The sequence below is a fragment of the Aythya fuligula genome, chromosome 5 (genome assembly GCF_009819795.1).
Source record: "Aythya fuligula isolate bAytFul2 chromosome 5, bAytFul2.pri, whole genome shotgun sequence".
NCBI classification, from domain to species: domain Eukaryota; kingdom Metazoa; phylum Chordata; class Aves; order Anseriformes; family Anatidae; genus Aythya; species Aythya fuligula.
This window is the reverse complement of record NC_045563.1, coordinates 32180097-32205618: the sequence shown is the minus strand read 5'-3', so window position 1 is coordinate 32205618 and position 25522 is coordinate 32180097. Positions and strand designations below refer to the sequence as shown.

At 54.1% G+C, this 25522-nt stretch overlaps 1 protein-coding gene across 3 annotated transcripts in view; it reads left to right on the top strand.

Moving 5' to 3' along the window:
* The first annotated feature begins 793 nt into the window (after positions 1–793).
* CREB3L1 (cAMP responsive element binding protein 3 like 1) overlaps positions 794–25522 on the top strand; it is a 42924-nt gene continuing 18195 nt past the window's right edge. For all 3 annotated transcript variants that reach the window (XM_032188845.1, XM_032188846.1, XM_032188844.1), the window contains exons 1-2: positions 794–953; positions 22773–23001. In XM_032188845.1, the coding sequence (XP_032044736.1) occupies positions 846–953; positions 22773–23001 (337 nt within the window). In that variant the 5' untranslated portion in view covers positions 794–845. The remainder of the gene's footprint in view (positions 954–22772; positions 23002–25522) is intronic.

Genomic DNA, 25522 nt, shown 5'->3' with positions numbered 1-25522 from the left:
CCTGCCTTGTAGAAGTAAGAAATTAAAAGACTTTGCAGGAACAGTGGCGTGACTCCATCTTGGCTGAATTTATGCCTTTGACCCTTTCACCCCAAGGCTCTTTACACTTGACTGAAACATGAGGTAAAAGCAAATGTGACTGAAAGAGCCCATTGTGTGCGCCAGCAGAACGGCTTTTGTGTGCGGGAGGCAGCGTGCGGCCGCTTGTGCGAGGAGCAGCCCGGGAGTGCCGGGCTTGTGCTGTCAGTGCTGGGACAGGGCACGGGGCACGAGCCGGTGGTGGCCGTGCAGAAGGAACCCCAAAACTTGGCCGGGGGATTTCCAAATGCGGGTCTGGCCTTGGGACGCCAGCCTGTTCCCGCAGAGCCATGGAGCAGGGACGCGCTGAGGCAGCGCTGGGGCTTCTTCGGCGGGATCCCCATAAGCGGGAGCAGGGCTCAGAGGGGACGGGGACCCTCAGTCCCATTTCCCTGAGGCCAGCTCGCCTTCCCCAGGCCCTTTGTGGCCACCCAGCCCCCCAACCACCCGCAGAGGGAGCCGCCTGAAGGGGGTGTCGGCGCGCCAGGGCCCGCCCGCCGCTTCCCCAGCACGGGCCGGGGGCGGGCCGGCGCCGGCCCCTGCGCGCAGCGGGGCACTGACAGCTCGCCCCGAGCGGGGGCACCGGCACGGCTCGGCTCGGCTCCGAGCCCCCCTGGGCGGCAGGAGGCTGCCCGGCTGCCCCCGGCCCCGCCGCCCCATGGACCGCCGGCGCCTGGGCGGCGGGAGCGAGGCGGCGCTGTGAGGCCGGCGGGCGGGGAGCGGCGGAGCCCCCGCGCCCAGCGCCGAGCCCCCGGCCCCCGGGCACCATGGACAGTATCCTGGAGCCCTTCCCCGCCGAGCGGCTCTTCCCCGCCGCCGGACCCGGCTTCCTCGACCTCGGAGACTTCAGCGAGGCGGATTTCCTCAGCAATGTGGTAAGGGGAGAGCCCCCGGAGGGTGGGTGTGGGGGTGCCGCAGCCCCTCGCTGCCTGCCCGACACCGCTGCTTTGCCTTCGCTTCTTCTTTTTATTTATTTTTTGCTATAGGAGCGCAGGGCGGTGGGAGCGGGACCCCAGGGATTTGGGGCTCCCCCCCACTATCTGTCTGCCCCTAACCCCTGGGCAGGGTGGTGGCCAGGCACGGAGCATCCTCCCCGCACCCCCCTCGGAGCGGAGTGACCCGGGAGGGAAGGGTGCTGCCAGCCCCAAGAAACCAAAGGGGCATTGTTCACCCCCGAGGAAACCGCCTGGCTTCTCCCAGGAGCCAGCCGAGTCCCGAGGCTGGCAGCTCGCTCTGTGTGCACGGGCTCCTGCCCTGCCCCAGCACCACGAGTTGGGCTCTCAGGGAGCCCTGGTGCTGCACACCCCGCTGCCCCTCTGCCCCGGTGCAGGAGGGCCCCACCTCAGGGCTGGCATGGCCAAAGGTGGGCGAGCATCCCTGCCGTGCCCCCGTCCCACCCCAGCACCTCCCGTGCTCCCGGCGGGGCAATGCGGGCAGCTCCGAGCACCGTCCTGGTGGCAGGGGCAGGGGTGATGCCAGCAGCACAGCACCAGAGCAGGAGACAGGGAGAGGAGGGCTGTGGCTGTTAAGTGCCTGGTAAATCCACTTCTGCACATGAGACACCCAGAGGTACCCAGGATACTGTTTTGCACTGCCTCCGGCGCGGAGGAGAAAGCAGAGGTGCACAATTTGCACTAGGCTAGGTGCACCGCGCTTGGTGTCTGGAGGCACAGCAGCTCTGGGAAAGAGATTATTCGGGCGGTCCCATGCCTCAGACAGCTCACCAGCTCCTGCTCCCCGGGATACTGCCGTGCCTCAGGGACCAGCCACGGCCGGGCACTGCAGGAGGAGCAGAGCCCGGCTGTGTGCTTGCAGCTCCCGCTGGCGACTGCAGGGCTTCAGCTGCTCCAGGACCCATCACTGGGAGCCTTGCATTTCCCCTCCTTCCCTATATACCCTGCACGGATGCAGCTGTGCTGGTATGGAAGTGCTGCATGCCAGGACCATTTATTCTCCTACCTGTGTGGAAATACTATGTCTCGGCATCACCACTTTGACCTGAGTTGCCACAGGGGCTGCAGTCAGAACTCGGGAAACCCCTTGCCCATATAGCTGGTACCTCCTTATAGTTTAAATACAACTTCTGGCTGCAAGCAGAGCATGAGAAAAAGAAGCTTTTGTGTAAGAGTGCCATCTGGTGCCACCTGCCAGGACAGTGTGTTCGCAGTGTGCGGTGACCAGGGGCAGGCTGCCGCCAGGTTGGGGTGACTCTGGCACCACTGTCCTCCGCTTCCAATTAGGAAACGAAGTGCCGTGCGGATTTTCCCCTAGCTGCCCACACCACAAACTTCTGCGGGAGTGTGCGAGTCAAGCTGGTGCTTTCTCTTCCCAGATATGATAAGCAGAGCAGATTCTGTAGCTGCTTCCCACCTCCCAAATCTGTTGAAAATACATGCCCCAGGGCATAATACATCAGCCTCTTTTTTCTTTTGCTGCATGACAACATGGGGGGAAGGAATATACTTACATTTTCCTACTAAATCCAGCAAACCTCATGGGGTCTGGAGATGTGCTGAGAAGTTCTTTTTGCATAGTACTGTGCAAAGCATCACCGTGCACAATAGATTGCAAAGTTGCCAGTGCCTTTGCTTCAAAGATGGGCAAACTTTTCCAGATATTGTTCAGCAAGTATTTTTCTTAGAATAGGCCAGGAATTTTGGCCATAAAATGCCAGTATGAAACTTTTTTTTTTTTCTTTTTTCTGAGGACGATTTCTTCTGTTCAGAACAGAAGCGGAGAGAAAGCATGGGTGAACCTTACTGCAGAGGCTGTGCTCCTCTGGGGCAAGAATTACGTGGCTCTGAACTGCTCGCCTTTCCTGAACCGTCACTCCTCATTAGTCATCTTGTTCTTTTAAAAATGGCCCTGTAGATGTGTCCTCAAGGAAGTCTGTGTGCTTGAAACAGAAAAAAATATTAATTGGGGGGGGGGCTGCCATTCCGAGGAGCCGAGGCAAGTTGTAGGAATGGCTCGACACGAGCCTCAAGAGATGCAGCGAGGGCAAAAAGCAATTCATTGACCCTTCCTGGGGCTGGCTGAGAGGAGTGCTGCAAAGGTCTTAGGGGTCCTGGGTGGCAGCAGCTGGGTGCGAGCCAGGGGTGTGCAAAGGAGGCTTGGAGCTGCCAACAGAAGCGTGGCTGTAAGGGAGGGGGAATCGATCGCCGCTTTTCCATCTGAAATGTGGTGTCTGGTTTTGTCCATGGGATAATTCGGACACTGATAAATGTGCAGCCCCCCTGCACCCGTGAGGAGCTTGCTGTGAAGAGGGAGGCAGGCTCTGTACATCGGCGCACGGCAGGAGGATGAGAGACGGTGCTCATAAATCGGAACGGGGAAGGCAGAGACTGGGTGTGAGGAGAGGATTTCTCACTGTGAGGACACTGAGGAGTAGGAAGAGGCTGCCCTGAGATGCTGTAGAAGCTCCAGCCTCGGAGGTTCCCAAGACCAGTCTGGATAAAGCCCTAAGCAATGTGGTCTGCATTTAGTGTTGGCCGTGCTCTGAGCGGGGGCTTGGAGATCTCCTGAGCTCCCTCCCAACCTGCATGGGTCTGCGGTTATAGGATTTCTGTTTGATATTTTGTGTGTGTGGGTGGGTGGGTTTTTTTTTGTTTTTTTTTTTTTTTTTTAATCTTAAGAAGAGTGGTGTCTACTTCATACTTGGAGGGGAAATCTCTGGAGGATACAAATTGTTTCTTTTACTTCACTTAGCCTCTGCTAACCCAGCTTGCATACGATGGCTTCTAAAAACACCACCAGCTCCTCTTGCTCAGGAGGCTGCCTACTGCTTTTAAACGGAGACAACTTTGTTCATCTTTTCCTACCAGAAGGGACCCACTGCAAATGAGACTAATCCGTCATGCGGTGATTGCTTATCGATCCCACCTGTTCGTCCCCCGTCCAGCCCAGCACTTCTGGTTGCTGCTGCTAGGACCCATCTATTCGCTCACCATCTATTACGGCTGCACTCACAGGGCTCTTACTCTCTCCGCTCTTATCGGCGTTGTGAAACTCTTCAAAGGGCTTATCTTCTGAGTCAGATCCACCACTGTGCTTCACTGGGTCTGTGACACTGATGTCAGAACGAAGCCGGAATAAACCAGCCAAACAGGAGGCATGTGTTTCTTTTTAACCTAGTACCCCAGTGGGTTTGTTTCTTCCTCGTGTTTCTGTATTTCATGGTGTGAAAAATACCTTCAAAGATGACTCTGGGGGTTGGATGTTCGGGTAAACACGGCTCCATTTTGACTCTGTGCTTTTCAAAGCGTATTCTGAGTCTCCTTCTGAAAGGGAGACATCAAGGCAAAAAAAAAACAAAACAAAAAAAAACAACCTACAAGTTAGTTGAGGTCTGCGCTGTTAGAAGCTTGTTAGAAGCAAAATGGCAATTCAGACTTGTCTCTGTTGTGTTCAGCCAGCTGCTTTGGAGGCTGCACAGTAGCGTGCTCTGTCATTGTGTGATCTGATGATGTTCCTGGGCTAGGTGACAAGTGGTACCTGCTGGAGCCTGCTGCGATGCCGCAGAATGGGAGAGGAACCACTTGTCTCTGCAGGCTGCTCCTCGAGTGCGAACTTGGTTTTGTGCCTCCCGTTTGCTCTTTTCTTTAGCATTGTCACAGCCTGCAGAAAGGAGGAAAGTGGCAGGACTGTCGGTAGTGAGCATGCCGAGGGCAGTGCTGGTACAACTCAAAGGGGAGCTTCCTCTGAAGATAAACACAGGCTCTTCACCAGGGATGACCGTCACTCCCACGAGGAGCCTGTACACATTTCTGTTCCTCCTATGCTTGCGAGAGGGACAGAAATAGCACTTAAGTGTTGCTTAGGTCCTGGGCTGATCTTTGGTCTGGGTGATTTTCATGCTGTGTAAGCTCCCTCCCACCACCTCAGCACGCAGCGAGGATGACGAGCTTTGGCCATCCATCGTCCTGTGGGTAGCAAAGGGAGCTCCACTGTGCCAGGAGGCTGGGTCTGACACTGCTGGTAGTCCTGCACGGGGACACATTCACAAAGCATTTTGACCCTCTTGTCCCTGTGCGTGGTAAAATTTGGTCAGTGACACATCCCTGATTGCACAAGGCAGGAGTTTTTTCTTTAAATTTTGCTTGGAACTTGCTGGGAAGAGATTCCCCTGGGGTCTGGGGCACAGATACAGAGAGACCAGATGGGGCTATCAGACCTGTTCTAATGGAAATAAATCTCAAAATAGCAGTTCCCAGATCTTCCTTATCTCATTAGTCTCTTTGGATCCATCTCATGGTTCCTCCACTTTGTGCCCGTGCTGCTCCTCGTTGTCTCACAGCTGGACTTACACCTGCAGAAGTGCTAGCCGCAGGGTGAACACAACAGCTCATGGGCATCATCACTGCAGAGTCATCACCAGGAGACATATTTCCATTTTGGTAACGAAGAGGGGGAGAGATGTGAGCTCCCTTTGGAAGACTAGGAGAGCAATTCCTCCGCAGAGACTTGGGGATAACCTGTGCATCCTTCCATGCCAGAAAGAAACTGAGAGACATCTGGGATCCTCTTCCAAAATAAAAAATGTTCATCTGTAGGACAGCTGGCAGCACATGCTGGGGATCCACTGGCCAAAATGAAAATCTCTGCCAAAATGGGAGAACCCTTTAGCCACACAGGTGGGTCAGGGGTAGGGGAGAGGCTATAACTCAGAGCAGGAGTGCAGGAAGGCACCTGTCCCAAACAGGGTTAAACAGTAGAGACAGAGCCACTGTCTTGGTGGGGAGAAGCAGGAAGGACGTCAGTGAAGTGCTTGCAGAGCAAACAAAGGGCGTGTTGGCAGGGGCTGGAAGCACATCTGTGCCTCCCGCGTGCTCCCACTGAGGGAGGGCGTCAGCAGCACGGGCTGGGAGGTGCCGGAGCCACACACAGCTCTGCCAGGTGATCCCCGTCCCCTCTGGCATTAGGCAGTCATTCGATGCTGCCATCACTTCCAGAGATGCAGAAAACCAGGGGTCACACCTGTATGGACCAGACTGTGGACAGCCTGAGGTGGTCTGTGCCCCATTGCAACTCCTGGTCCCAGTACGAGTCCCGAGGCATGGCCTGGTTTGACTGGGACCACTGGAGAACATCTCTCAGCATTTCCTGCCCCCTCCCGTAGCCCAGAAGCAAGGTTGTCCTCCATGCCCAATGCAGGAGGCACAGCACTCCGGGAAATATCTTGGTGTCTCGTGGCTTCTTCATCCTGCGACAAGCGCTGGCTTCCTCAGAGTGCAGTGCCTCCTGCTGCCCAGGGTGGCCCCATCCAGCGCTGCCCTTGTCTCCTCCGGCACCGTGCTGGCCCCATCCAGCACCGTGCTGGCTCGCTGAAGCTCGCGACGGAGCTGTCTCTGGTAGGGAGGGGAATTTCCTTGTGCTCGCGTACGAGGAAAGAAAACCTCGTTTGGAAGCAGTGCCTTAAAGGGAAATATTAGGAAGAGTGGCTTCGCAGCTGTAGTCCTGCTATTCAAAACAGGGCCGTGCTGACACCTCTGCAATGTGCTGCCGTGTTTCCTCTGAGAAAGGTCTAGTCCTGGGCTCACTCTTGTTTTTTCTCAGCACTTTCCTGTAAGGTTTAAGACTGTAGTATTTAGTTAACATATAGTATATTACTTAACAAATTCTCAGTGGTAGAGGAAGGGAATGAACACACTGCACTCTCTGAAGGTGTCTCTGTGATGGCCACATGGCAGGTTCTCTTCTCATAGCCACACGTTGCTTGCTATGAAGATTTGATTCCCAAGACTGAGTTGTATCAGCACATTTTAGGGAAGGGATGAGTTCCCAGTTTGTCCTTTGTCCTGTTGTGGACACAAAACCCAGTCAGTGTCCTTGCTGCAGTTGCAGGGGAGCAGGTAGGGCCTAGGGGAGAAGCTCCACTAAGGAATGCCCAGGAGCTGCCTCTTGGCCTGATTTGACCAGGAGACTTCCCAGGGAAGTGCCAGGTCAGTGCTGCAAGGTGAGGTGCAGTCACCAATGCCTGTACTTCTCCTCCTTTGCTCACCTGAGCCTCTGGGAGTTTGTATCTCCACACGGGAGATGAGAAGTGAGAGTGGAACCGAAGCCGTGTGTCATGGGACAGGATGGCTGCCTGCACGGAGCTCCTCTCTCTTTCCTGCCTTTGGAGCATGATGTTGTGAGCTGTGAGCTGTTTCCTTGGGCTGTGTCTGCACGTTCTGCATCACCCCTCTGAGCAGAAACAGCTGAAGGGGTGTGAGGAGCTGAGGGCAAGGCCAGAGCAGCAGGGTGCTGCAGGTAATGTGCTGAAAGGCAGGCTGTGCCTTTCAACCCCGGTGCTCCCCTCACATGCCGTGCAGTGTTTACATCTAACTTACTCCCAGCTGCTTGAGAAAACAAATGTTTGCTTCTGCTTTCCTGTAGGGTCACATCGTTTTAAGGAAGGTTTTCCTTTTCTGCAGTCACCCGAGCCTAACTGAACACCCCAGCCCTTCCCCTGTCACCCATCCCTTTCTGACTAACTTATCCACCTTTTCTTCTATTTCTCCGCATCTCTCCTTTAATTCCTTTTTTCCTAAATCTTTCCAAGTCTGCCTCCAAGTCATTTGGAGGTGCTCTGTTCAGTGTCCAAGTGAGAGGTGCTTGACACCGATCTCGACACGCTGTTCAGCCAGAAGAAGGTCCCGTGAAGGCTGTGACTGCACCACCCCACAGACCCTTCCACTCCTTCCTTCCTCCTGCATGTAGAGGCGCATCCTATCTCATCTTCTCACTCTCTGGGATGGCAGAAATTCTTTGTACGGGGTGGAAGCAATGTGCATGGCTGTTCTCACCGAAACTAGCAGGTAATTGAAAGCAGTGCTGGGTTGGATGGGGCTAATCAGTACCATCTTTAGGGATCTAAGGTGATGCTTTATATGGGGTCATTCATTATGATCACTGTCCAGCCTGTTTCGGAGGAAACTCACCCTTGACTACCTCTGCAAAGTTGCTTTTGGCTTCCTCACACTGTGGCTTTGTCTTGATCAGGAAAAGCGTTTGTTTAGGTTGGTCTGGCTGACCCGAGTCAGCAAAGCCTGCCCAAAACTCAGCTATCAGTGTTCCTAGAATAGATGCAGAGTAACGCGTGGCTCAGCGAGCTGTGTCAGGAGTTCCCATGCAATAGGAATATCAGGTCTCCCCTGGGAGGAATCTGGCAGCCGGAGCTGGAGGAGGAATACAGTTTGGGCCAGCTACCAAGCTTGTTACACAGGAGGGAGCTGGATACAACATCCACTTTGGGCACCGGGAGTTGGATTGTCAGCATCCCCCCTGCGGGTGAGCTTCCTTAGGCCAAGTGCCCAGAGAAATCTCCTCGTGCTGAGCTTCCCCACCCCACTGTTGGCTGCTGGCTTCTCCTCGGGGTGCCACGGAGAGTCCTGGTGGGAGCACTGTGCTCAGGAACATCTCTGCTGGACGAGGGGCAGGGGCTCACCTCGCAGACGTGCTCCTCGCCCTGCCGTGCTTGTGCTGATCCCACCCGGAGGGGTGGCTGAGGCACAGGGAGAGCAGGATGGAGAAGAGCAGCCAGGTCCGGAGCCGTGGTGGTTAATTGCTGCGTGTCAGGACAGCTCAGTGCTGTTGCCATAAATTCAGGACAGCTGAAGGAAGGTGCTGGGCAGGTGCTTTTGGCTGAGCTCGCTGCCGCCCCGGGGGAGGGACTGCAAGCCAGGCAGCTGAGGGAGGAGGAAGTGATTGCTGAAATTTGTGAAGGCTGCTGATGGAAGGTTTCTTTCAAAGCCTTTTCAGTCTCTCGATCTGAGAGCTCTTTGCCTAGGGAGTGCTGGAAATCTGGCTCTTCTTTCCGAGGAAATGTGCAGACTGTGAGAGTTGATGAGGTGCCGTTGAGCCACAAATACTGAATTGCCAATCGAATGATGCTGAGTTTGTTCTTGTTGTTTTTTTTTTTTTTCCTTATGGGCAGTGATGCAGCGACTGGGCATGAGGTTGTCAGGAATGGGAGAATGCTAGTCCCAGCTCTGTCTGTCGCCCAGCATGCGATCTTCTGGGTGTCTCTTGGTGCAGCACAGCTTCTGCTGTCTGAAAATGAATGCACAGCCTTATTCTCACTTGCACGGTGCAATGCCATCAGTGGGCGAAGCAGACCCGTGACAAGTTAGGCTGGGGTGGGGATTGCTTGCAGGTACCTGCCAGGAATGGTCTGTAGGAGCTATTTCTTTGTTTCCCCGGTTAGTCTCTTTGAATTGTGTTGCAGCTGTAGATGATATGTGCCACATTTTCAGTTTGGCAGCTCCATCCTCCACTCATGTCCCAGCTATCCATTGCCCTTCTCCCGTTTGTGCCACCTATGGACTGTGCGTGGCTGATTTTGACCTCAGATACTTCAGGTTAATCCAGAGCAATCTTTCAGTGTCAGTGTGGATGACTAAGTTTGTCAGCGTCGGGATTTAAACTGAAGTACTTGGCCCATACTGTTGCTGGCCCGGCTTCCTTGGGCCATACTGAAAACCAAACAATTTGTGCTTTATAAATCCAGTGAAAGGGCTGTACTCATACCTCATCCTCCACTGAACAACCAGATCCTGGCCGAGCTGTAAAACCTAGCTTCCCCCTGGGTTTGGGCAGCTTGCTGAGAGCACCCCGTTACACTTCTGCCTGAAATTGCTGCTTGGTTAGGGCTGTGCCGAGCTCCCAGGCTCCCAAATTATGTGTGGGCTGCTTGGTGTCTAAGGAGGTCACGAGCTGAGAGTATCAGAGTGCCGTGGCTTCGTCAGCCTGCTAGCAGGGCATTAAAGACCCGTGGTCCCTCTTGGTCACTCCTGCTGCTCACGGCAGGGTTTTTGCTTTCCCTTTCTCCTCCGAGGTGCCCTTTCCCTGCAGAAAGTCTGCCTGAGCTGCTTAAAGTTAGGGTTGAGCACTGGGAAGAGCAGTGCTAAGGTTGTTTTCCCGATCTCTGCTGCCTCTCCCGCTCTTCAGGATGTGTCAAAGATAATTGGCAGCAGTCCGACAGCTGGATTAGCATTAAATAACAAGCAAACGGCCTGCAGCCCTTTTTCGGGCCCGGCAGAGCGCACACCTTTAATTCCTTCCCTACATGTCTCCCAGCCCTGTTTTTATCCCACCGGGAGACAGCCGAGGAGCAGCGCTGGCCTGGTCAGCTCTGGGCACAGAACACAGGGTGCTGCGCTCGTTTCCCTGTCACTAATTACTGCCCGGGTGGCAGCTAGCAGCTGCGAACTCTGACAGCAAAACTGCTTTCTCCCTGCCCCTGGTGCTGCCGTCACGGCGAGCAGCCCGTGGCAGCTGTGAGCAGCTGGGGTACGCGGCAGCAATGCTCATTTCTCCGTGCTCCTCGTGCTCCAGGGGAGCTGCCCTGGCGGCATCCTCCCTTGCAGCCAGGGGCTGAAGACCCCGGTGAGATGAAGGCTCACATCACCGCGGTGCAGTCGCCCAGCAGCACGGGCATCTACGGGCAGGAGCCAGAGACCCGTGCCCTGCGCAGTGCCCATGCAGTGCTCTCAGTTGCCTTGCTGATATTTGATGAAATTGGGCTCTGTAGAGTTGCCAGAGGTTTTATTTATTTATTCTGGGAAAGGGAAGAGGGAAAGAGGCCAGGAGGGATGGGGAATAGGGAAAGAAAGAGGGAAGAAAAAGCAAAGACGAGAGAGGTAGCTATGCAGTTAGCATTCCTGAGCCATCTGGACCTGTTGGCATGGCCCCAGCTGGACGGGCTCGCAGGTTTATCCACAGCATGATGTAATCTCCATCGTCCAGCATTTGATTTTTCTCCTTGCTCTGGATGGCCTCGTATCGGGTGCATGTCTGGAGCGGGCATTTTGATTTCCTGTTGCTATTTGTGGACTTTTCCTGGCCAATCCTCAAGAGCAGCTCAGGCGGTTTGCATTCCTCAAGCCGAAGGAGCGATGCCACCCGGCCCAGGCCAGCAGCAGCCGGCCCCTCATTTGGGGAGGGGTCCGGCTGTGGTTCGCACCCTGCCGCAGCTGCAGAGAGGACGACACCTCTGCCTGGTGCTCAGGCAGCTGCTGCTGAGCCCAGGACTCATCTCGGCCTTCAACAGCGGCACGGAGAGGGCTGTGGGGAGAGGCTGGCAGGCCACCCCTTCCCAACCGCTCATGGGCTTCCCTGGGATGGGAGGAAGGAGAGTTTTATTTGGCCCACGACCTATTCCTCCTCACTTTGGTCGGTGTGAGCAAAAAGCAACAGATGATCTCAGTCCTTCTCCTCTGCTGAAGGCAGCACCGGGGCTGTCGGCAGCTCTGTGGAGCAGGTGGGCTGCCCTTCCCCGCAGGATCCCCTCACCTCCAGCACTCGGTGCCACCGCCAGGGCACGGCTGTGGTCCTGGAGGCAGGGCAGTGTAACGGGACAGACTCAGACTGTGTTCCCCCCATGCTCTGCAGGAGATGGCCGTGCCTCGCTGGGGCAGGCCGTTTCTTTCTTCCTGAGGGTGTGCACTTCAGCCTCCATAACAAGCATGCTGCTCAAACACTTCTAGTGTGACTTCTCTAGGTGGGATTTCCCTACGTACAGCTTACCCCTGCTGCAAGCAAACTTCACACCCAGCCATACAAGAGGCCTGCTTCAGCGTGTAGCAGGGTAGCTGTGTGACGGGCCATTAGGCAATAGCTCGACAGTCGCAGACAGTGTTCCCTCCCTCGTGATGCCTCGTCCTGCCCACATGCCTTGCCCAGCTTTGTTTCCTCCAGGGCCCAGGGGACGGGGAAGGGGAGAGCAGTGACCCCCTGGGACCAAGGCACTGTTCAGAGGAGGATCCCAGTGCCTGGCTCAGAGGTTGCCCTGGTTGCACCCGGAGGGAGCAGGGCTCTGCTTTCAGTAACACCCCGGGGACGGCCAGTCCACAAGGGCTGGGATGGCCTCACTGGAACCGCAGCACCGAGCTTTTCCACCCGACTCAGCTCTGCTGAGCGAGAGAGTCGCTGAGGAAAACGATGGCCTCTTTATAAAGCAACTGGCAAAACTCTTGCATCTCTCCTGGGAGCAGGCCAGGGATTCTGAGTCACTGCTTAAGCTGGTTGCAGCCAAGGTAGTCTTACCCAAGACATTAAGCGAGAGAGGAGAGATCCACCCAGGAGTGCCAGCAGAAAGAGAAACAGTCCTAACTGTAATTAATAATAATATAATGATGAAAAGATGCAGAAATGCACTGCCCGCTCCAAAAATAAAGTCTGAGGACAATTCAAATGCTGTAAAGAAAAGAAGAGAGGAAAGAGTCGAGAAAGACCGCCAAAGCCTGCATGTCAGCTGCAATGCAAGGAGCCCCGTCCAGCTGGCCTGGGTTCAAAGAGCTCCTATTGTCCAACAGCATTTCCAAGACACCATTCAAAACTTTCAGAAAATGAACCCAAGATGCAGGGTGAGATTTATCGCACAATAAAGGCAACCCAGATGTGTGCACCCTTTCAGAGGGAGGAGATGGGAGGAAGGCGACAGAGGAGCGTGAGGGAAGAGGGTTGCATGAGGTCTGGGGCTGGGGGCACCCAGGCAGGGATAGGGCTGGGTGCGTCTGTGCTGGGACACGCAGTGGGCACCTGTGGAGGATTTCGTGTATATGGAGAGCTCCGTGCTTAGGGAAAGTCACTGGGCATCAGGATTAAGGTACAGAGGGGTAAGATTTCACTGATTTCACTTCTTCTCTTTTGTTGCACATAAAACCAAGGTGGATACTAAGAGCCTGCTGTTGCTTCTGGTCCTGGATCCTACACATGCAGAATAAGGTTGTACCTGAAAGGATGCCTGGAAGCCAAACCACTGCAGATTCCATCTTGGTTTTCTCACAGCCTTTGTTGTTGCCTTGCAGTACAAAGCCACTGTGGCAGGGCTGTAACTTCTGCCACAGGAACCACTCGCTTCCACCTGTGCTTTGATTATGTTAAAACCTAGTAATTAATTATACACAAGGCAGTTTAATCTTTGAATCTGCTGCTAACATGGACTTACATGACTGCAGCCTGCCGTCATTAATTAAGAGTCCGAATTCTCCCTGCCTGCAGTGAGACCCGTGGCGTTTCTGCTGCCTGCAGAACAACCTGGCAGAGTGGCTGTGCCATGCCACGCTACACAGATTAAAAAGAGACTCGGTTTTGTTTTCAGAAGGATCTCTGGTAGTAAAGGTTTGTTCATCTAACAGCAAAAAAACAGAGAAAATGCCTTGTCTGGAGATTTAAGCTAGAGCCAGTGTTTGAAATTACTCATTTGTTTGGTGAATATAGTCAGCTTCCAAAAGTTTTTTTGTTTGTTTTTTGTTAGAAAGAGATGGATTTCTCTGAAGGCTTTTTAACTGAGACTTGATGTTTCTTTCTGTGAAGCTCAGCTACAGATAATGAGTTTGAAGCAGGAGTTATGAATATAGCTCCTCCACTCAGCTAGGTAAGGATCCATATGTTATTACCAGACTGATTCCCCCAGGCCCTAAAACCTGTGAGCACCCATCAGCTCCTTGTGCTTCTCCAGGTGTATCTGGAGAACAGATTCCCAAATCCACAGGTTTCTGCATCCACTCCAGCACTGATCCCAGGCATCTTCAAGTTTCTACTGCTTTTCACCAGCTACAGGGAGCTCAGCTGCTGGGCCTTGTCATAGAGAAGTCCTGCTTGGAGAAGGGATGGCTGGAGAGCCAGGTGTTGGGAAAGGCTTGCCAAAGGCTGCTTTTCTCCTTCAGCCTTGATTTTTGTCCCGTGGCTGAAGTGGCTGCGTTATCTCTGATCAGTCAGATCTCCATCCCCATCTTTGGAAACGTGGGGCTTTGACCCCTTGCTCGGTAACACCACACCTCCCTGCTCCCCGAGGATGGAGTTAATCCAGGCTGCCCCAGCAGTGAGGAGTGGCCTGAGAGGTGTTACTGCCCTGAAGGAAGGATTTCCCCATCCTCCTGAGACTCCTGTTTCTGCAGCTCCACCGCTGAGGCGAAAATGATACCCTCAGCACTGGAGCTGAAGTTTAATTTCCTATCTGTTGCTCAGGGCACAGATTTTCCACTGGGATGTTGGCAGCAGGTCAGAAATCTGCATTCCAAGCTGAACTGCTTTGAAAACAGTCCTGGTGCCCAGAAGCAGGAACGCCTCACACACATGCACAGACAGCAAGAGACAGTGCCCTGTCCCATCCCCGCTCACGCAGGGCTCCTCCAGCACCACGACGCCCGCACGTGTCACATCCACAGAGACTGCAAACGCTGCAGCAGCTTGGGACCCCACTCAGCATGCCGGTCATAAAGCCCATCTCTTGCCCAGCCTTATCACTAAAGAGAGTCCCAGCTCTTGACCTCTCGAGCTTTTGAGTCAAAACCCTTCTCACATCCTTGAGTCATGCATCAGCTGGTCCAGATTTACTTGTAATTGCCCTTTACAAAGGCCCGAGGAATGAAACCCACCAGTAATGTTTGGTATTAGCTGCATGCCTCAGCCTTTGGACTTGAACAGAGTACTGCTATCGTCCTCTTCCAAGGCTTTTCTTTATGGCTCTCCAGGGGCCTGACAGGGGACAAAATGTGGATTATCTCTGATTTTGTTCTCCGAGTGTTAAAGAGAAACGGTTTCAATGAGACAAATGAAGGTGATTGTAAAGATAATACAGATCTTTCTTCCTGCTCTGGTTATCTTACAAAGCAGATTTCCTCTGTCTCCTAGGGCACCTTTCCCATTGCTTCGATTGCCTTTCATGCAAGATACAGAAAGAAGCCCCATAATAACATGGGGGTGAAGAGCCGTTAAGAGCAGAGCTCTGCCGGCTCTGGTGGCTCCAACCCAGTATTGGACAGGGCCAGAAGCTTCCAAGAAAGTTGGAAGAGATGTTGGAGTGGTGTTTATTCTAGTTTATTTCAGTTAGAGAACAAACTCCCCCATCCCCCTTACTAGTGACTGGCTTGAGCGGTTGTACCCTTTCCAATTGATTTTTTATTGCATTGCTCATTCATGCTTTATTTTGTGTCTTTCGGGATGCCGTGACCTCGGCTTCCCTGCAGCACAGCCGTGTAGTTCAGAGTCACTCCGAGTAAAGCAGCACTTTCTATCTCTTGCCCTGCCTGCTGTCTTTCATTGCACCGTGGGTCCCTCTCCACCAGGACCACAGTGAGACACGAACAGGCACTCCCAGGTGACTGCCCTGGACCACAGGTTCCTCCTGGTGTCCCTCAGCAGCTCCAGGCTTTCTGTGCAGACCTCCTGGACCTCTGCTCATCTGAGCCAATGCTCTCTGCACTTCTGTGACCAGGAGGGAACTCAGATGAAGCCTTACCGTAGCGTGGCACAGCCTTACTCGTGGTATTTTTCCTTTTTTTCTCACACATTCTAGCCTTCTGTTTGCTATTTGGACTTTTGCAGTGCATCAAGATTTTTTCCCTAAGCTGTCCAGGCAGACCTGCCACACACAATTAAAATGAGGGGGCTTTCTCGTGGTACATTTGGCTTTAGATTTTCTGGGCTGGGCCTGAGCTGCACCTCTAGGTTGTGCAGCGGTGCTGCGTGCCAATGGACATGGCTGCAGAAACCCAAGTGTGTTCTGGCTGCTGTGGCTCTGCGGGGACTGGAAAGGGATCTATATGTGTATGGGCTTTGCATAGGGTAGGTCTGGTTGGAGGTGGATTGGGGTAACGTAGCAGATGGGGCCTTCCCAAAGCTGATGCAGTGCATTTTCACATCTAATGAGAGAAAGTTCACATTGACCCCCTCCCAACCTACAGCAGCTGAAAGACTCGTGGGGCCCCGTCACTGAGTAGTTAGGGTGGGTTTGGAAGCCTGCTGCACACTCAGCAGAGGCTGCCACGTCAACACAAAGAGGTAAAGCACTGATTAAGGCAAGGGGGCAGAGCCCTGGAGGCAGGGACTTCTTTCTCTCGGCACTACCTCAGCGTGAGGAGCAGAGGAAAAGACCCCAAATGGCTTGCCCAGGGGTACCCACATCCCCATGGGGAACAAATACCCCTCATCCACCTCCATTCGAGTGCAGCCCAGCAGCTGCCACGATGGCTCAGAAATGCAGGCTGCTTTTTGTAGCAGGCAGGTACCTTTGGTTCTCAGACCTCAAAAAAGACCTTGAAAGCCCCAAACTTTTTATTTGCCTTTAACGGACTCCTAGAAATAGCCCCCCGTATTCTGCCAAATGACAGCTAAGAGCAGCTGATCTGAATGTTTCATTCCGAGGGGGTTGCGTCCACTCCTGTACACGGTTTAAATCCTGCTCTAATTATTATTTTTTGTTGTTTTTTACCCGAGTCAAAGTAAGCCAAAGGAAATTTGGGCCTTCGTAGCTAGCGCACAGGCAGCGCGAGCGAGCTGGAAGGCAGAGGCATTCCTCGTGTCCTCCAGGGCGCTGCTGCTGGGAGGAGACGCTCCGGTCTCCACAGGCTCCACGAGCCTCGTGCAGAGCCGGCAAACGGCTGCTCCCAGCCCGCAGCCTGTGCAGAGCCGCCTAGGAGGTGCCTCTACGGGGAAATCAATGGGTAGACCAGGCCGCCCTACAGCCGCCGGGTAGACGAGGCTGCCCTACGTGGCAACACCGGGACAACGAGGGGATGAGGGGACGAGAGGGGGGCTGCGCTGCCCCGTGAGGCTGCCTCAGCGCCCGGCCGAGCCGTGAGGGCGACGGGGCGCCGGCAGCGGGCAGGAGGCGGTGCCGGCGGCGGCCGGGTGCGCCCCGTCGAGGCGCGGCGTGTGGCGGCGGCCCGCGGGCCGCTCCGTCCTAACCCTGCACTCCTCCCGCCCGCCTCGCCGCCGCCGCCGCCCGGCTCCTGGCAGCCGCCTCCCATTGGCCGCCGCTCGGCGGCGCCGGCCAATGGGCTGCGGCCGCTGCCGGCCGTTGGAAGCGCGCGGCGGCGGCCGTTAACCGCCGGCGATGGCGGGGTGCCCCCCCCCACACACGGTCCCCACCACAGCCCCCGCCGTGTCCCCAGCCCCGGGCGGTGCCGCCTCGTGAGGGGGCTGCGGGTCCCTCGCTTCAGGGCCCCAAGGGAGCGCCTCGTGTTGGCGCCGCTCCCGCAATCGCCTTCCCCTGATTGTGTCTTGAGCCTCCCCGTCGTCCCTCCTAGGTCTTGTGGCGCCTAGCGCTGGAAATTGTAAATCCAGGCCCCTTGGCACAGGTGCTGGGTGGAAGGAGGTTTCCACAAGGAGCTCTGCCGGGACTCCGCGAGGCAGCGGGGACATGGCTGGGGCTGCTTCCAAGGAGTTACAGCTCCAAGCACCTTCGCTCTGAGGGGCCGTGTGCCCTGCGAGGGTGGCACAGCTCGGCTGTCCCCTGCCTTGCTTTCAGTGACACTACACCCACCTACCCGTGCCTTTTCCTGTCATTCCGCACTATTCTACAGAAGGCAATAAAATCTTGAGTTTGTTCCAAATAAGGTTGAGCTAAGGTGTCAGGGAGGTGTCTGCTTTATGTGCGATCCGAGGTCACGAAGCCAAAAATCATCTTGGGTTACCTGGGCATTAGTGGCAGTCTCAAAAAGACAGGGCTGCTGCTGTTTGGGATGCTGGAGGGAGGTAGTGTTGGGGTTTGCAGATGGTTCGGGCTGAAGTGCTTCAGCCCTGCCATGCAGAGATGCAATAACAGCAGGGGGCAAACTGCCCAGGCAGAACAGGGGCATAGACTGAGCAGGGAGCTGTGGTACACAAGGGGTGAGAGGAGACACAAAGAGTCACACAAGTCAGGTTACAGGGACAGCAGAGGGGTTTGAGAGAGCCAGGAGGTGGCTGGATGAGCGCTTGTGCCCCATGGGGTGCACATGCACCAACTAGACCGTGAGGAGAAGTGTGCACAGCATCTGTCCATCCTGCGTGGATCCTCTTAATGCTCTCAAGACCTTCACTTTCATAAGCTCTGCAACTCACTGCATTTTAAAGCGAGCAGAAGGACTGTCTGGAGTGTATGGGCTCTTCTTTCCTGGAATGTAAAGGAAACCTCGGCTGTGAAGCTGGAGTGCAGGGGGCTTCATTCCTTAGTGAAAGCAGAGAAGGGAAATGCAGATGTCACAGCTGGGACAGAAGATTTATCTTGGCAAGCAAAGAGGAAAAATACTTTCAAAAATAAAAGAGAAAAGTCAGAAGAATCCCCTCCTCATCTGCACTGCCTGCCAGCACAAGCAGAACCTCCAACCTGCAAAGGCCCTTCGTCTCCTGGGCCTGGGCTGCCGCCCAGCTGGATTAGCCCCTTGCTGCTTTCTCCTTGGAGCGAGACCATCGTAGTGGGAGCATGGAGGCTGTGAGAACTAAACTGATCCTGAAGGGAGATTGTCTCCAAACGGCTCCGCTGGAGGTGGAGAGAGGAAAGGCACCATCAAAGGGTGGATGTGTCAAAGCGAAAGGGAGAGACAGAAGTGACCAACACGCAGAAGCGGATGCAGGGAGAGGAAACAGTCCCCTCCTTCAGCTTCTGTGGGGCCACTGGGCTACCACAGTGGCACCTCAAGGTGTCCCATGCCCAGCTGGGCAGTGGACAAAGCTCAGTGCTTCAGTGTCTGCCTGTGGCCCCCAGAGGTCCAACACCAGCTCTGGGTGGGGGCAAACAGAGAGCTTGCGTTTGGATGTCTGGATGCCTTACATTAGCTCCCAAGATAACTGCTGTACAACAGGAAGGGGTGTTCGAATGAGAAGTGCACGCACGCACACGCAGTTTGCTATTTAGACAACCCTAAGCATGAGGTCAGGGTGAAAACATGTGGTGGAAATATGTTTGGAAGATTCGGTGCCTATGTCGGTCACCAGGAGTGGGAGGGAGCAGGAGCCAGCAGCTGACAGATTCGCACTCTCCCTGCAGCTGAGGTGGCCTCAGCCCCGAGCAGATTCTCCTGCGGCATCAGAGCAGCTTCGGGCTGCCGGGAGATGGGGGGGTCATCGCCTCCCCTGTACCTGCACACCCAGGTTTGTCCCCTTCGGGCACTGCCTCCCGGAACCACACTGAGGGGGATGGGCAGCTAGAAATCAGGCTTGGATCAGGAAACCCAGCACATCCTCGCCATTGCGTTTCTGTCCCTTGGCTGCCCCCTCCCTGACCGCTCACTGGTAATACAGCTTTGGAAACACATCTCGTGCTATTTCTTGGCTTTTGAGCCTAGTTAGAAGGAGAAGGAAGGAGGGTGTGAAAGGGAGGGGGAGATAGCAGGAGGGAATAATGCAAAATGAGACTGTGCTGTGAGCTTCGTATCCCATCTGGAAGCAGTTTTCCCCCAGTACACTTCACACCCGCTCCCTCTGGCCCAGGATGGTAGGGAATCACGTTTCCCAGTTGACTGGTCCCCCTTGCTCAAGCCAGGCCCGTCTGCATGAAAGCTACTTGAGATATCTTGTAGGACAATCTCAGCAGAGTTGCAGGTTCCTTCACTGTCACGATTAGAAATACTTGGCCAGTTCCCTAAGGAGCAGGAGCTGGCTAGAAGATGCTCCTGCATCTCTGTACCATCCCCACCAATGCCTGTGCACTCTTTCTTGGACCTTCTACTTACACATGCCCCTGATCTGTTGAGATGTTCACTGCTGTGGTGTTACAAAAATCCCTCCACAGCAGGGAAGGGAGCATCTGAGGCCCTCTCTGAGTTTTGCCAGATAAGTGCAGCTCTCCCGCTGAGAATGGGTGGCACAGAATCTGTGTGATCTGGGCCAGCAGGCTCGATCTAGGCTAATTCACAGCAGTTTTGATGACACTCTCCAAAATAGCTCTGGGCTGCTCTTCGCTGTGCCTACCACAGCTGGGTCTGGATAAGAGGACACTTCTTCCTGTTACCATGTGGCTGCACCCATGGGTACCCTTAGTAATCAGAAATCTATCCTAGAGCCAACAAACCTGTTGGCATCAGGAGAGGACAAAGCCCACCCAGCAGACACAGCAATCTTCTTGGGGCTTGGTGGTGTAGTTTCCTGCTTGTCCTGCAGACTCTGTTGTGGATTTAGCCAGCTGCAAGGCCATGTCATTGTCCTTGGTTTACCTTTCCTTCTATTTTCCTTTGCCTCTTGCCTCCTTTTCTGAATAAAATAGCAATCTCTAGCTCTGTGTGATTGATGGGAGATGAAAAGGGGCTGCTTTGTCTCCTGGGAGAGAGTGGGCTTCGGGGGAGCTGAGCTCCTACATCTCTGGAAGAACGGTTCTGCCTCTTCATCCTCACTTCGACACAGGGAGATCCTCTGGACAGCCTGCTGTGGGGTGTCTAAAGGAAGAACCACAAACCCGCAAGGACTTCTGCTGGTGTTTGTGCCTGTGTGCTCAGCCCCTTGCTGTCATTACTGATCTCTCACCCCTGAGCCACTGCTGGGGCAAATTTTTGGTTTCAGAGTAAACCCAGAGGCACATCTCCTCCTCTCACCTCTGGGTAGGTTTGTCCTACAATGACAAGACTGTTGAGTGACCAAGAAATCCTTGTTCTGAGTGTGGGTGGCAAGCTGCTAAAAGACAGTGAGTGGAACTAATGCATAAATGCATCTTCTCCCCGCCTGTCTTCACTCCCACCTCTGCCTTTGTTAAGGCAAAGTTGTGAAAGAAATGTGAAGCATATGGCAGAATCACAGGCGGTTCTCCCTGCAGCTGCCCATCCAGCCCCGCTTCTCGTAGAGGGTTACGTGGTCACTCTAGCTTTGATGGCTGTGACAGAACGTATACGATTTGGAGGCAGTGTCAGATCTCTTGTGTCAGATCTCAGTTCTGGTCTCGTGATGCACTGGCAGCCAGAAGTCTGAATCCCTTCACTTTTCCGCGGTTACATTCTCACCCTTACCGTAAGGGTATCGTGTTCATATCCTGTGTTTGCTTGTGTTGTTTGGAGAGAGCAAGACAAAGAACAGCTGTTACATGAGCAGGCACTCTCTGGGGTTAATGCTCAGGACTCCAAACTCTCTTACCCCTCTGTGCTGTCGGATAGGCCAAAACGTGGTTTGCCAGGGCTTTTTAGATAAATATCTAACCCAATTCCATCTGCTGACTCAGCTCCCTCTGAAGAATGGTTATGCTCAGCACAGATGGGAGGCGTCTGCTGTCACTCGATTCAAGCGCAGCAATGCTTCTAGGCAACTTGGAGATGGCCGGGTAGCTTTTACCGCGCTGCCTCGCCAGCCCTGCTTCCGCACGGGAACAAGTGGAGGAAACTTCAGCCCCGGCATCCCGGGAAGGGCCTCAGCGCTGGGATTTAGCACGAGTGCTCCTTCGCTGCTGTACCTGCACGAGCAGTGTCTGCCCTCCCAGGGATGGCAGTGTCAAGGCTGTCTGTTGCTCCATGCAGCGGAGTGGGCATCTGGTTTTTAACTGAGTGGCTGAGGGACGGTGTTAGGGTGTGAAGGGCGCTGCCGTGATGGAAGCTGCAGCAGCTCACTGCCTGCCTCTCCCCCCTCGGTGGGAAGCGCTCCCCAGCCTCACCCTGCACTCTGACAGCCTGCGTAATGTTGACAGAGTGATATTGTGCTCAGGTAAAGCAAATATACCTTCCTGGAGGAACAGGAACCTGCAGGCTCCAGCATCCGGGGTCCTCTGGCCAACACCTCCCTCCGTCCTAGAGGTGGGGAAAGAAAGGTTGCGTGCACCCCCTGCTCCTGCAGGAGCTGGGCTCCTTCCCCAGATCGGCTCTCCCACTGGAATGCCCTGGCACTCATGCCTCTGCTCCGGGACCTGCGTGCTCTCTCCCACTCTCTTTCACCCATACCCTATTGCTCGTGGTATTTCAGTATGCTGCTCTCAATGCCTTTCTGCCCACCCAGATGCTTTTGCAGGCGGGGGGGGACCCAGTCTGACTCGGCTGAGCTCTCTCCAGTTCATTTAAGTTGCACAGTTCCGTCTGTGTAATATAGTCCCTTGAATGTATCTGTCTTTTCTTTCCTCTCCGTGAGCCAGAAGCCTCAATCTGCCAACGAATGGGATCATTTTTCAGCTGGTGTTTGGCAATCGTAATTTTTCTCCCTGCCCAACCAGTGCTTTGTTGTAGCAAATGGAAAAGTTAGCGATCGGACTTCTGAATAGGAGGATGTGCCTCAAAGGAAGCAGGTTCCCTGTGGCATCAGGAGCCCAGCTCCACAGCCACCCCGGCCAGATTTACTGGCTGTTACTGGAATGATTAGTGGAATGATTGTTTGTTGTTAACAGCCCATCTGTAGTGTTTAAACTTCATCGGGGAGCAGAATTTCACAGGCATTATCTGGCTGAAGGACAGCTTCATATGGTCCACAGAGGGGCTGTGAAATCCCAGAGGAAATTAAATACAACAGGGGGCCTTCCTGTTATGTTGATCCAACTGATCTTTTTTTTTTTTCTCTGATAGAAATCAGCAGCTGGTTTGATGTTCTCTGGGGCATCAGAGTGCCTCTTGCTGCTGGCAGAGAACATGAGAAAGTGTCTGTCACCACAGACAGGTGCTGAAGACCATGATTTTCTGCCACACTTGCATTTTGTCATCGCAGGGATTTCTTGCCTTGTGCTCTGTTCAGCTAGATGTCGTAGTGAGATGGTGCTGGGAAGCTGAAGACAGTTACACACTGAGGAGGGAGGGGATGTGGGAATATAGAAGAGTTTCGTGAGTGTTTGTGGCATAGATAAACAGGCAGAGATGCTGAACAGCACCTAGGCCCTTTCTATCTAAATTTGTAGTGTTTTGAACAATCTGATGCAAGGGAGGGATAGCAACTGCTTTTTCCCATCCAGAAAGGGCTGTCACTGAGGTTTGGCTCTCAGCACAGAGGAAGGCTCTAAGATCCCTCCTGGACTTGACACTAACAATCCCTCTCCCTTGGTCTTCCCTCAGCACTTCTCCGAGAACCTGGATCACTTCTCCGACAACATGGAGGATTTCTCCAACGACCTCTTCAGCAGTTTCTTCGATGACCCGGTGCTGGCTGAAAAGAACCCGCTGCTGGACATGGACCTGGACCCACCCACTCCAGGCATCCAGGCAGAGCACAGCTACTCCCTCAGTGGAGACTCGGCTCCCCAGAGCCCCCTCATGCCTGTCAAGACTGAAGATAATGCTAACGGTGAGCGTGAGACGTGCGCACTGCACAGCTTCAGGCACATCTGTTAGCAGAGGCTCTGGCTGCCTTCCATGTATAAGGACAAACTGGCTATTCCTTGGGCTTGCGCATGGCTAATCCAGGGAAGAATTTGATCTGCCATTGTCAAACACAGCCCACATTTTTTTCCTTCAGTTTGTGCTCTGACGGCCACATTGCTCCTCTGCCGGGCTAACATACTTATGAGGATAATACTTGGCTGTGGTTCTGCATGCTGCCAGCTTCTGGCAAGCAACAGGCAATGTCTTTTTAGGATCCTGCAAGCCTGGGTGTGGATGCCCCAGATCCAGGTCTGTTTTGGCATCCATCAGCAGGGTTTTGGCTTGGATAGAGGAAGCATGCGTCTCTGGCTGCAACCAGTGCTGGTACATGTGGAAAGCTAAGTGGCTTCTTTACCAGCAGATCTTTTAGCAGGAGACAGAGAGGAACAGTCATTTCAAAACCTATTTTTAAAACAATTCATTTCAGGATAATTTATGATGGCTGGATATTTTTAGAGCCGTCCTTGCAGAGAGTCCTGTAATTTGCGGGACTGTGTGGGTGTCCCAACAGCTGATGGACAACCAGGCTGCCTGAAAAAGCAGTGGCACAGGCTCAGTATACACAGAAGAAAGCCATTACTTTGAATGAGAGTGAGACCTGGGACAGAGGCTTCCCTATTATGGCCAGGAAGGATCCCAGCTCTGTGGTACAAAGGCAGGAGGAGTGGAACTGGCCTCCCCTGCCCCTTTGGTCCCTGCAGAGAGCACAGCCATTGCTACCACGTTCCGTAGGGGCCACTCGGAGAGGTGCTGGGAGGGAGGCTCATGGCAGGCCGAGCAAGCTCTTGCCTTGGTATCGAAAAGCTTTCCATTTGCACGGTGCTTTTTTCCTAGCTTTAACCCCAGCGCGGTCTTGGAGAGCACTCAGCCCAGACAGGCAACCAGGCAACTAACAAAAAACAAACCGGTGTGAGCGCACAGACGAGTCATTATTTTGCCCCTGCAAACGAACACGAGGAGGATGAGGCTTGGGAATGAGAGAAGCAAAAAGCATGAGCTGTAGAGAGCAGCAAAATGCTCCATGAAGCCTGGCTGCATGAAGCTACCTCAGGGACTTCTCCCTAGGACACTTGTCACCACATCCACTCCTCTGTGTCCGGGCATGCGCCTGCTTCAGCTGCAGTCTCTCCGAGGCAAGACCACGAGTCTCCTGAACGGAGTGTGACATTGCCCTTTGGGCAGAGGCCAGCACAGCGTGAAGCACATAACCCAGGAGAGCTGCAGGTGTGCCTGCCACTTGCTCTGCAAGGGTGCAGACGAGCTCTGTACAGGGAGAGAGGCCTGGTGTCAGTGTGCCAAGGACAGGGGTACCTCTGCACCCCGTCCCGCAGTGGGATAATTCAGCCCATCTTTCCAGGGCTCTCTTGGCTTGTAATGGGATGTGAGTCATATTGTAGCGTAGCCCTGAGTCAGGTCCAGTATTTGTAACACTGTGCAGTCCTTTTGGCACAGCTCCATCCAGTCTCAGTCCTTTTAGACACTCAGCTCAAATTAATTACCCAGGAGTGGCTTTTCTTTAACATTAACCAAGCACTGCTTGGTCTGCAGAGCTCCTCAGGAATGCCCGGGCTCTGTCTGGGCTTGGAGCTGGCTGAGGATTGCCGTTTATCAGCTTTCTCCCAGCTTTGCTGCAGACCTCCAGCACTTCCAAATCCTGCCCCTTCCCACATGGTTCCCACTAACACGGGTCAGCCAGGGCAAGCTGCTGGGTGCGTTGTGACCCTGTTTATCAGGGGAGTCTGCTTTCCAGATGGTTTGCACGCACAGACTGGCTGCTCCAGTTCTCAGTACCAGCCCTCAGTACTGCGAGGTGTGATTCAATGCCAGGAGCAGGGAGAGCCGGGGTCGTGTAAAACAGTGGGTGCTGAACCAGCCCCTCCTGTCCGGGTCCTGCTTCCTCGCTGCTCTTTGCCTTACCACCTCTCCAGCCCAGGGCAGCTATGGATATTTGACAGCCATGCTTTTTCCCATTACGTACGGAGTACCAGCAGAAGATGACCTTCCTGGCGTCCCTCACCCAGCAATATGCAGTGGATTCTGCAGTGGTTACACACTGGCCATGCCTCCGAAATGTTCTCTCAGACAGCAGAACTCAGATGTGTCCACACAAAAGGCCTCGTTCTCAGTCCCTCATTGACCCTCTCATGGCTTATATGTTTGAGCCTGCAACCCAATCATTCCCCAGATAAATCTCTGAGGGTGGGAAAGAGAGCAGGGTCAGAATGTAGACAGGAAACAGGAGGACAGCACATACTTATTTGGGTGTCTGCTCGTTGAGCTGTCTGGGCTGACAGCACGGGGGGCTGCCCTCTTGCTGAGTCAAATGTGAACGGGGAAAACCCTTGGTGGTCTGCTCTAGTAACTTGCTTCAGCAGCAGCCCTCCCAGATGGAGGATGCCTCTGAGAAAAAGTTGTACAAAGTTTTGCAACAGAAAGGGAGGATG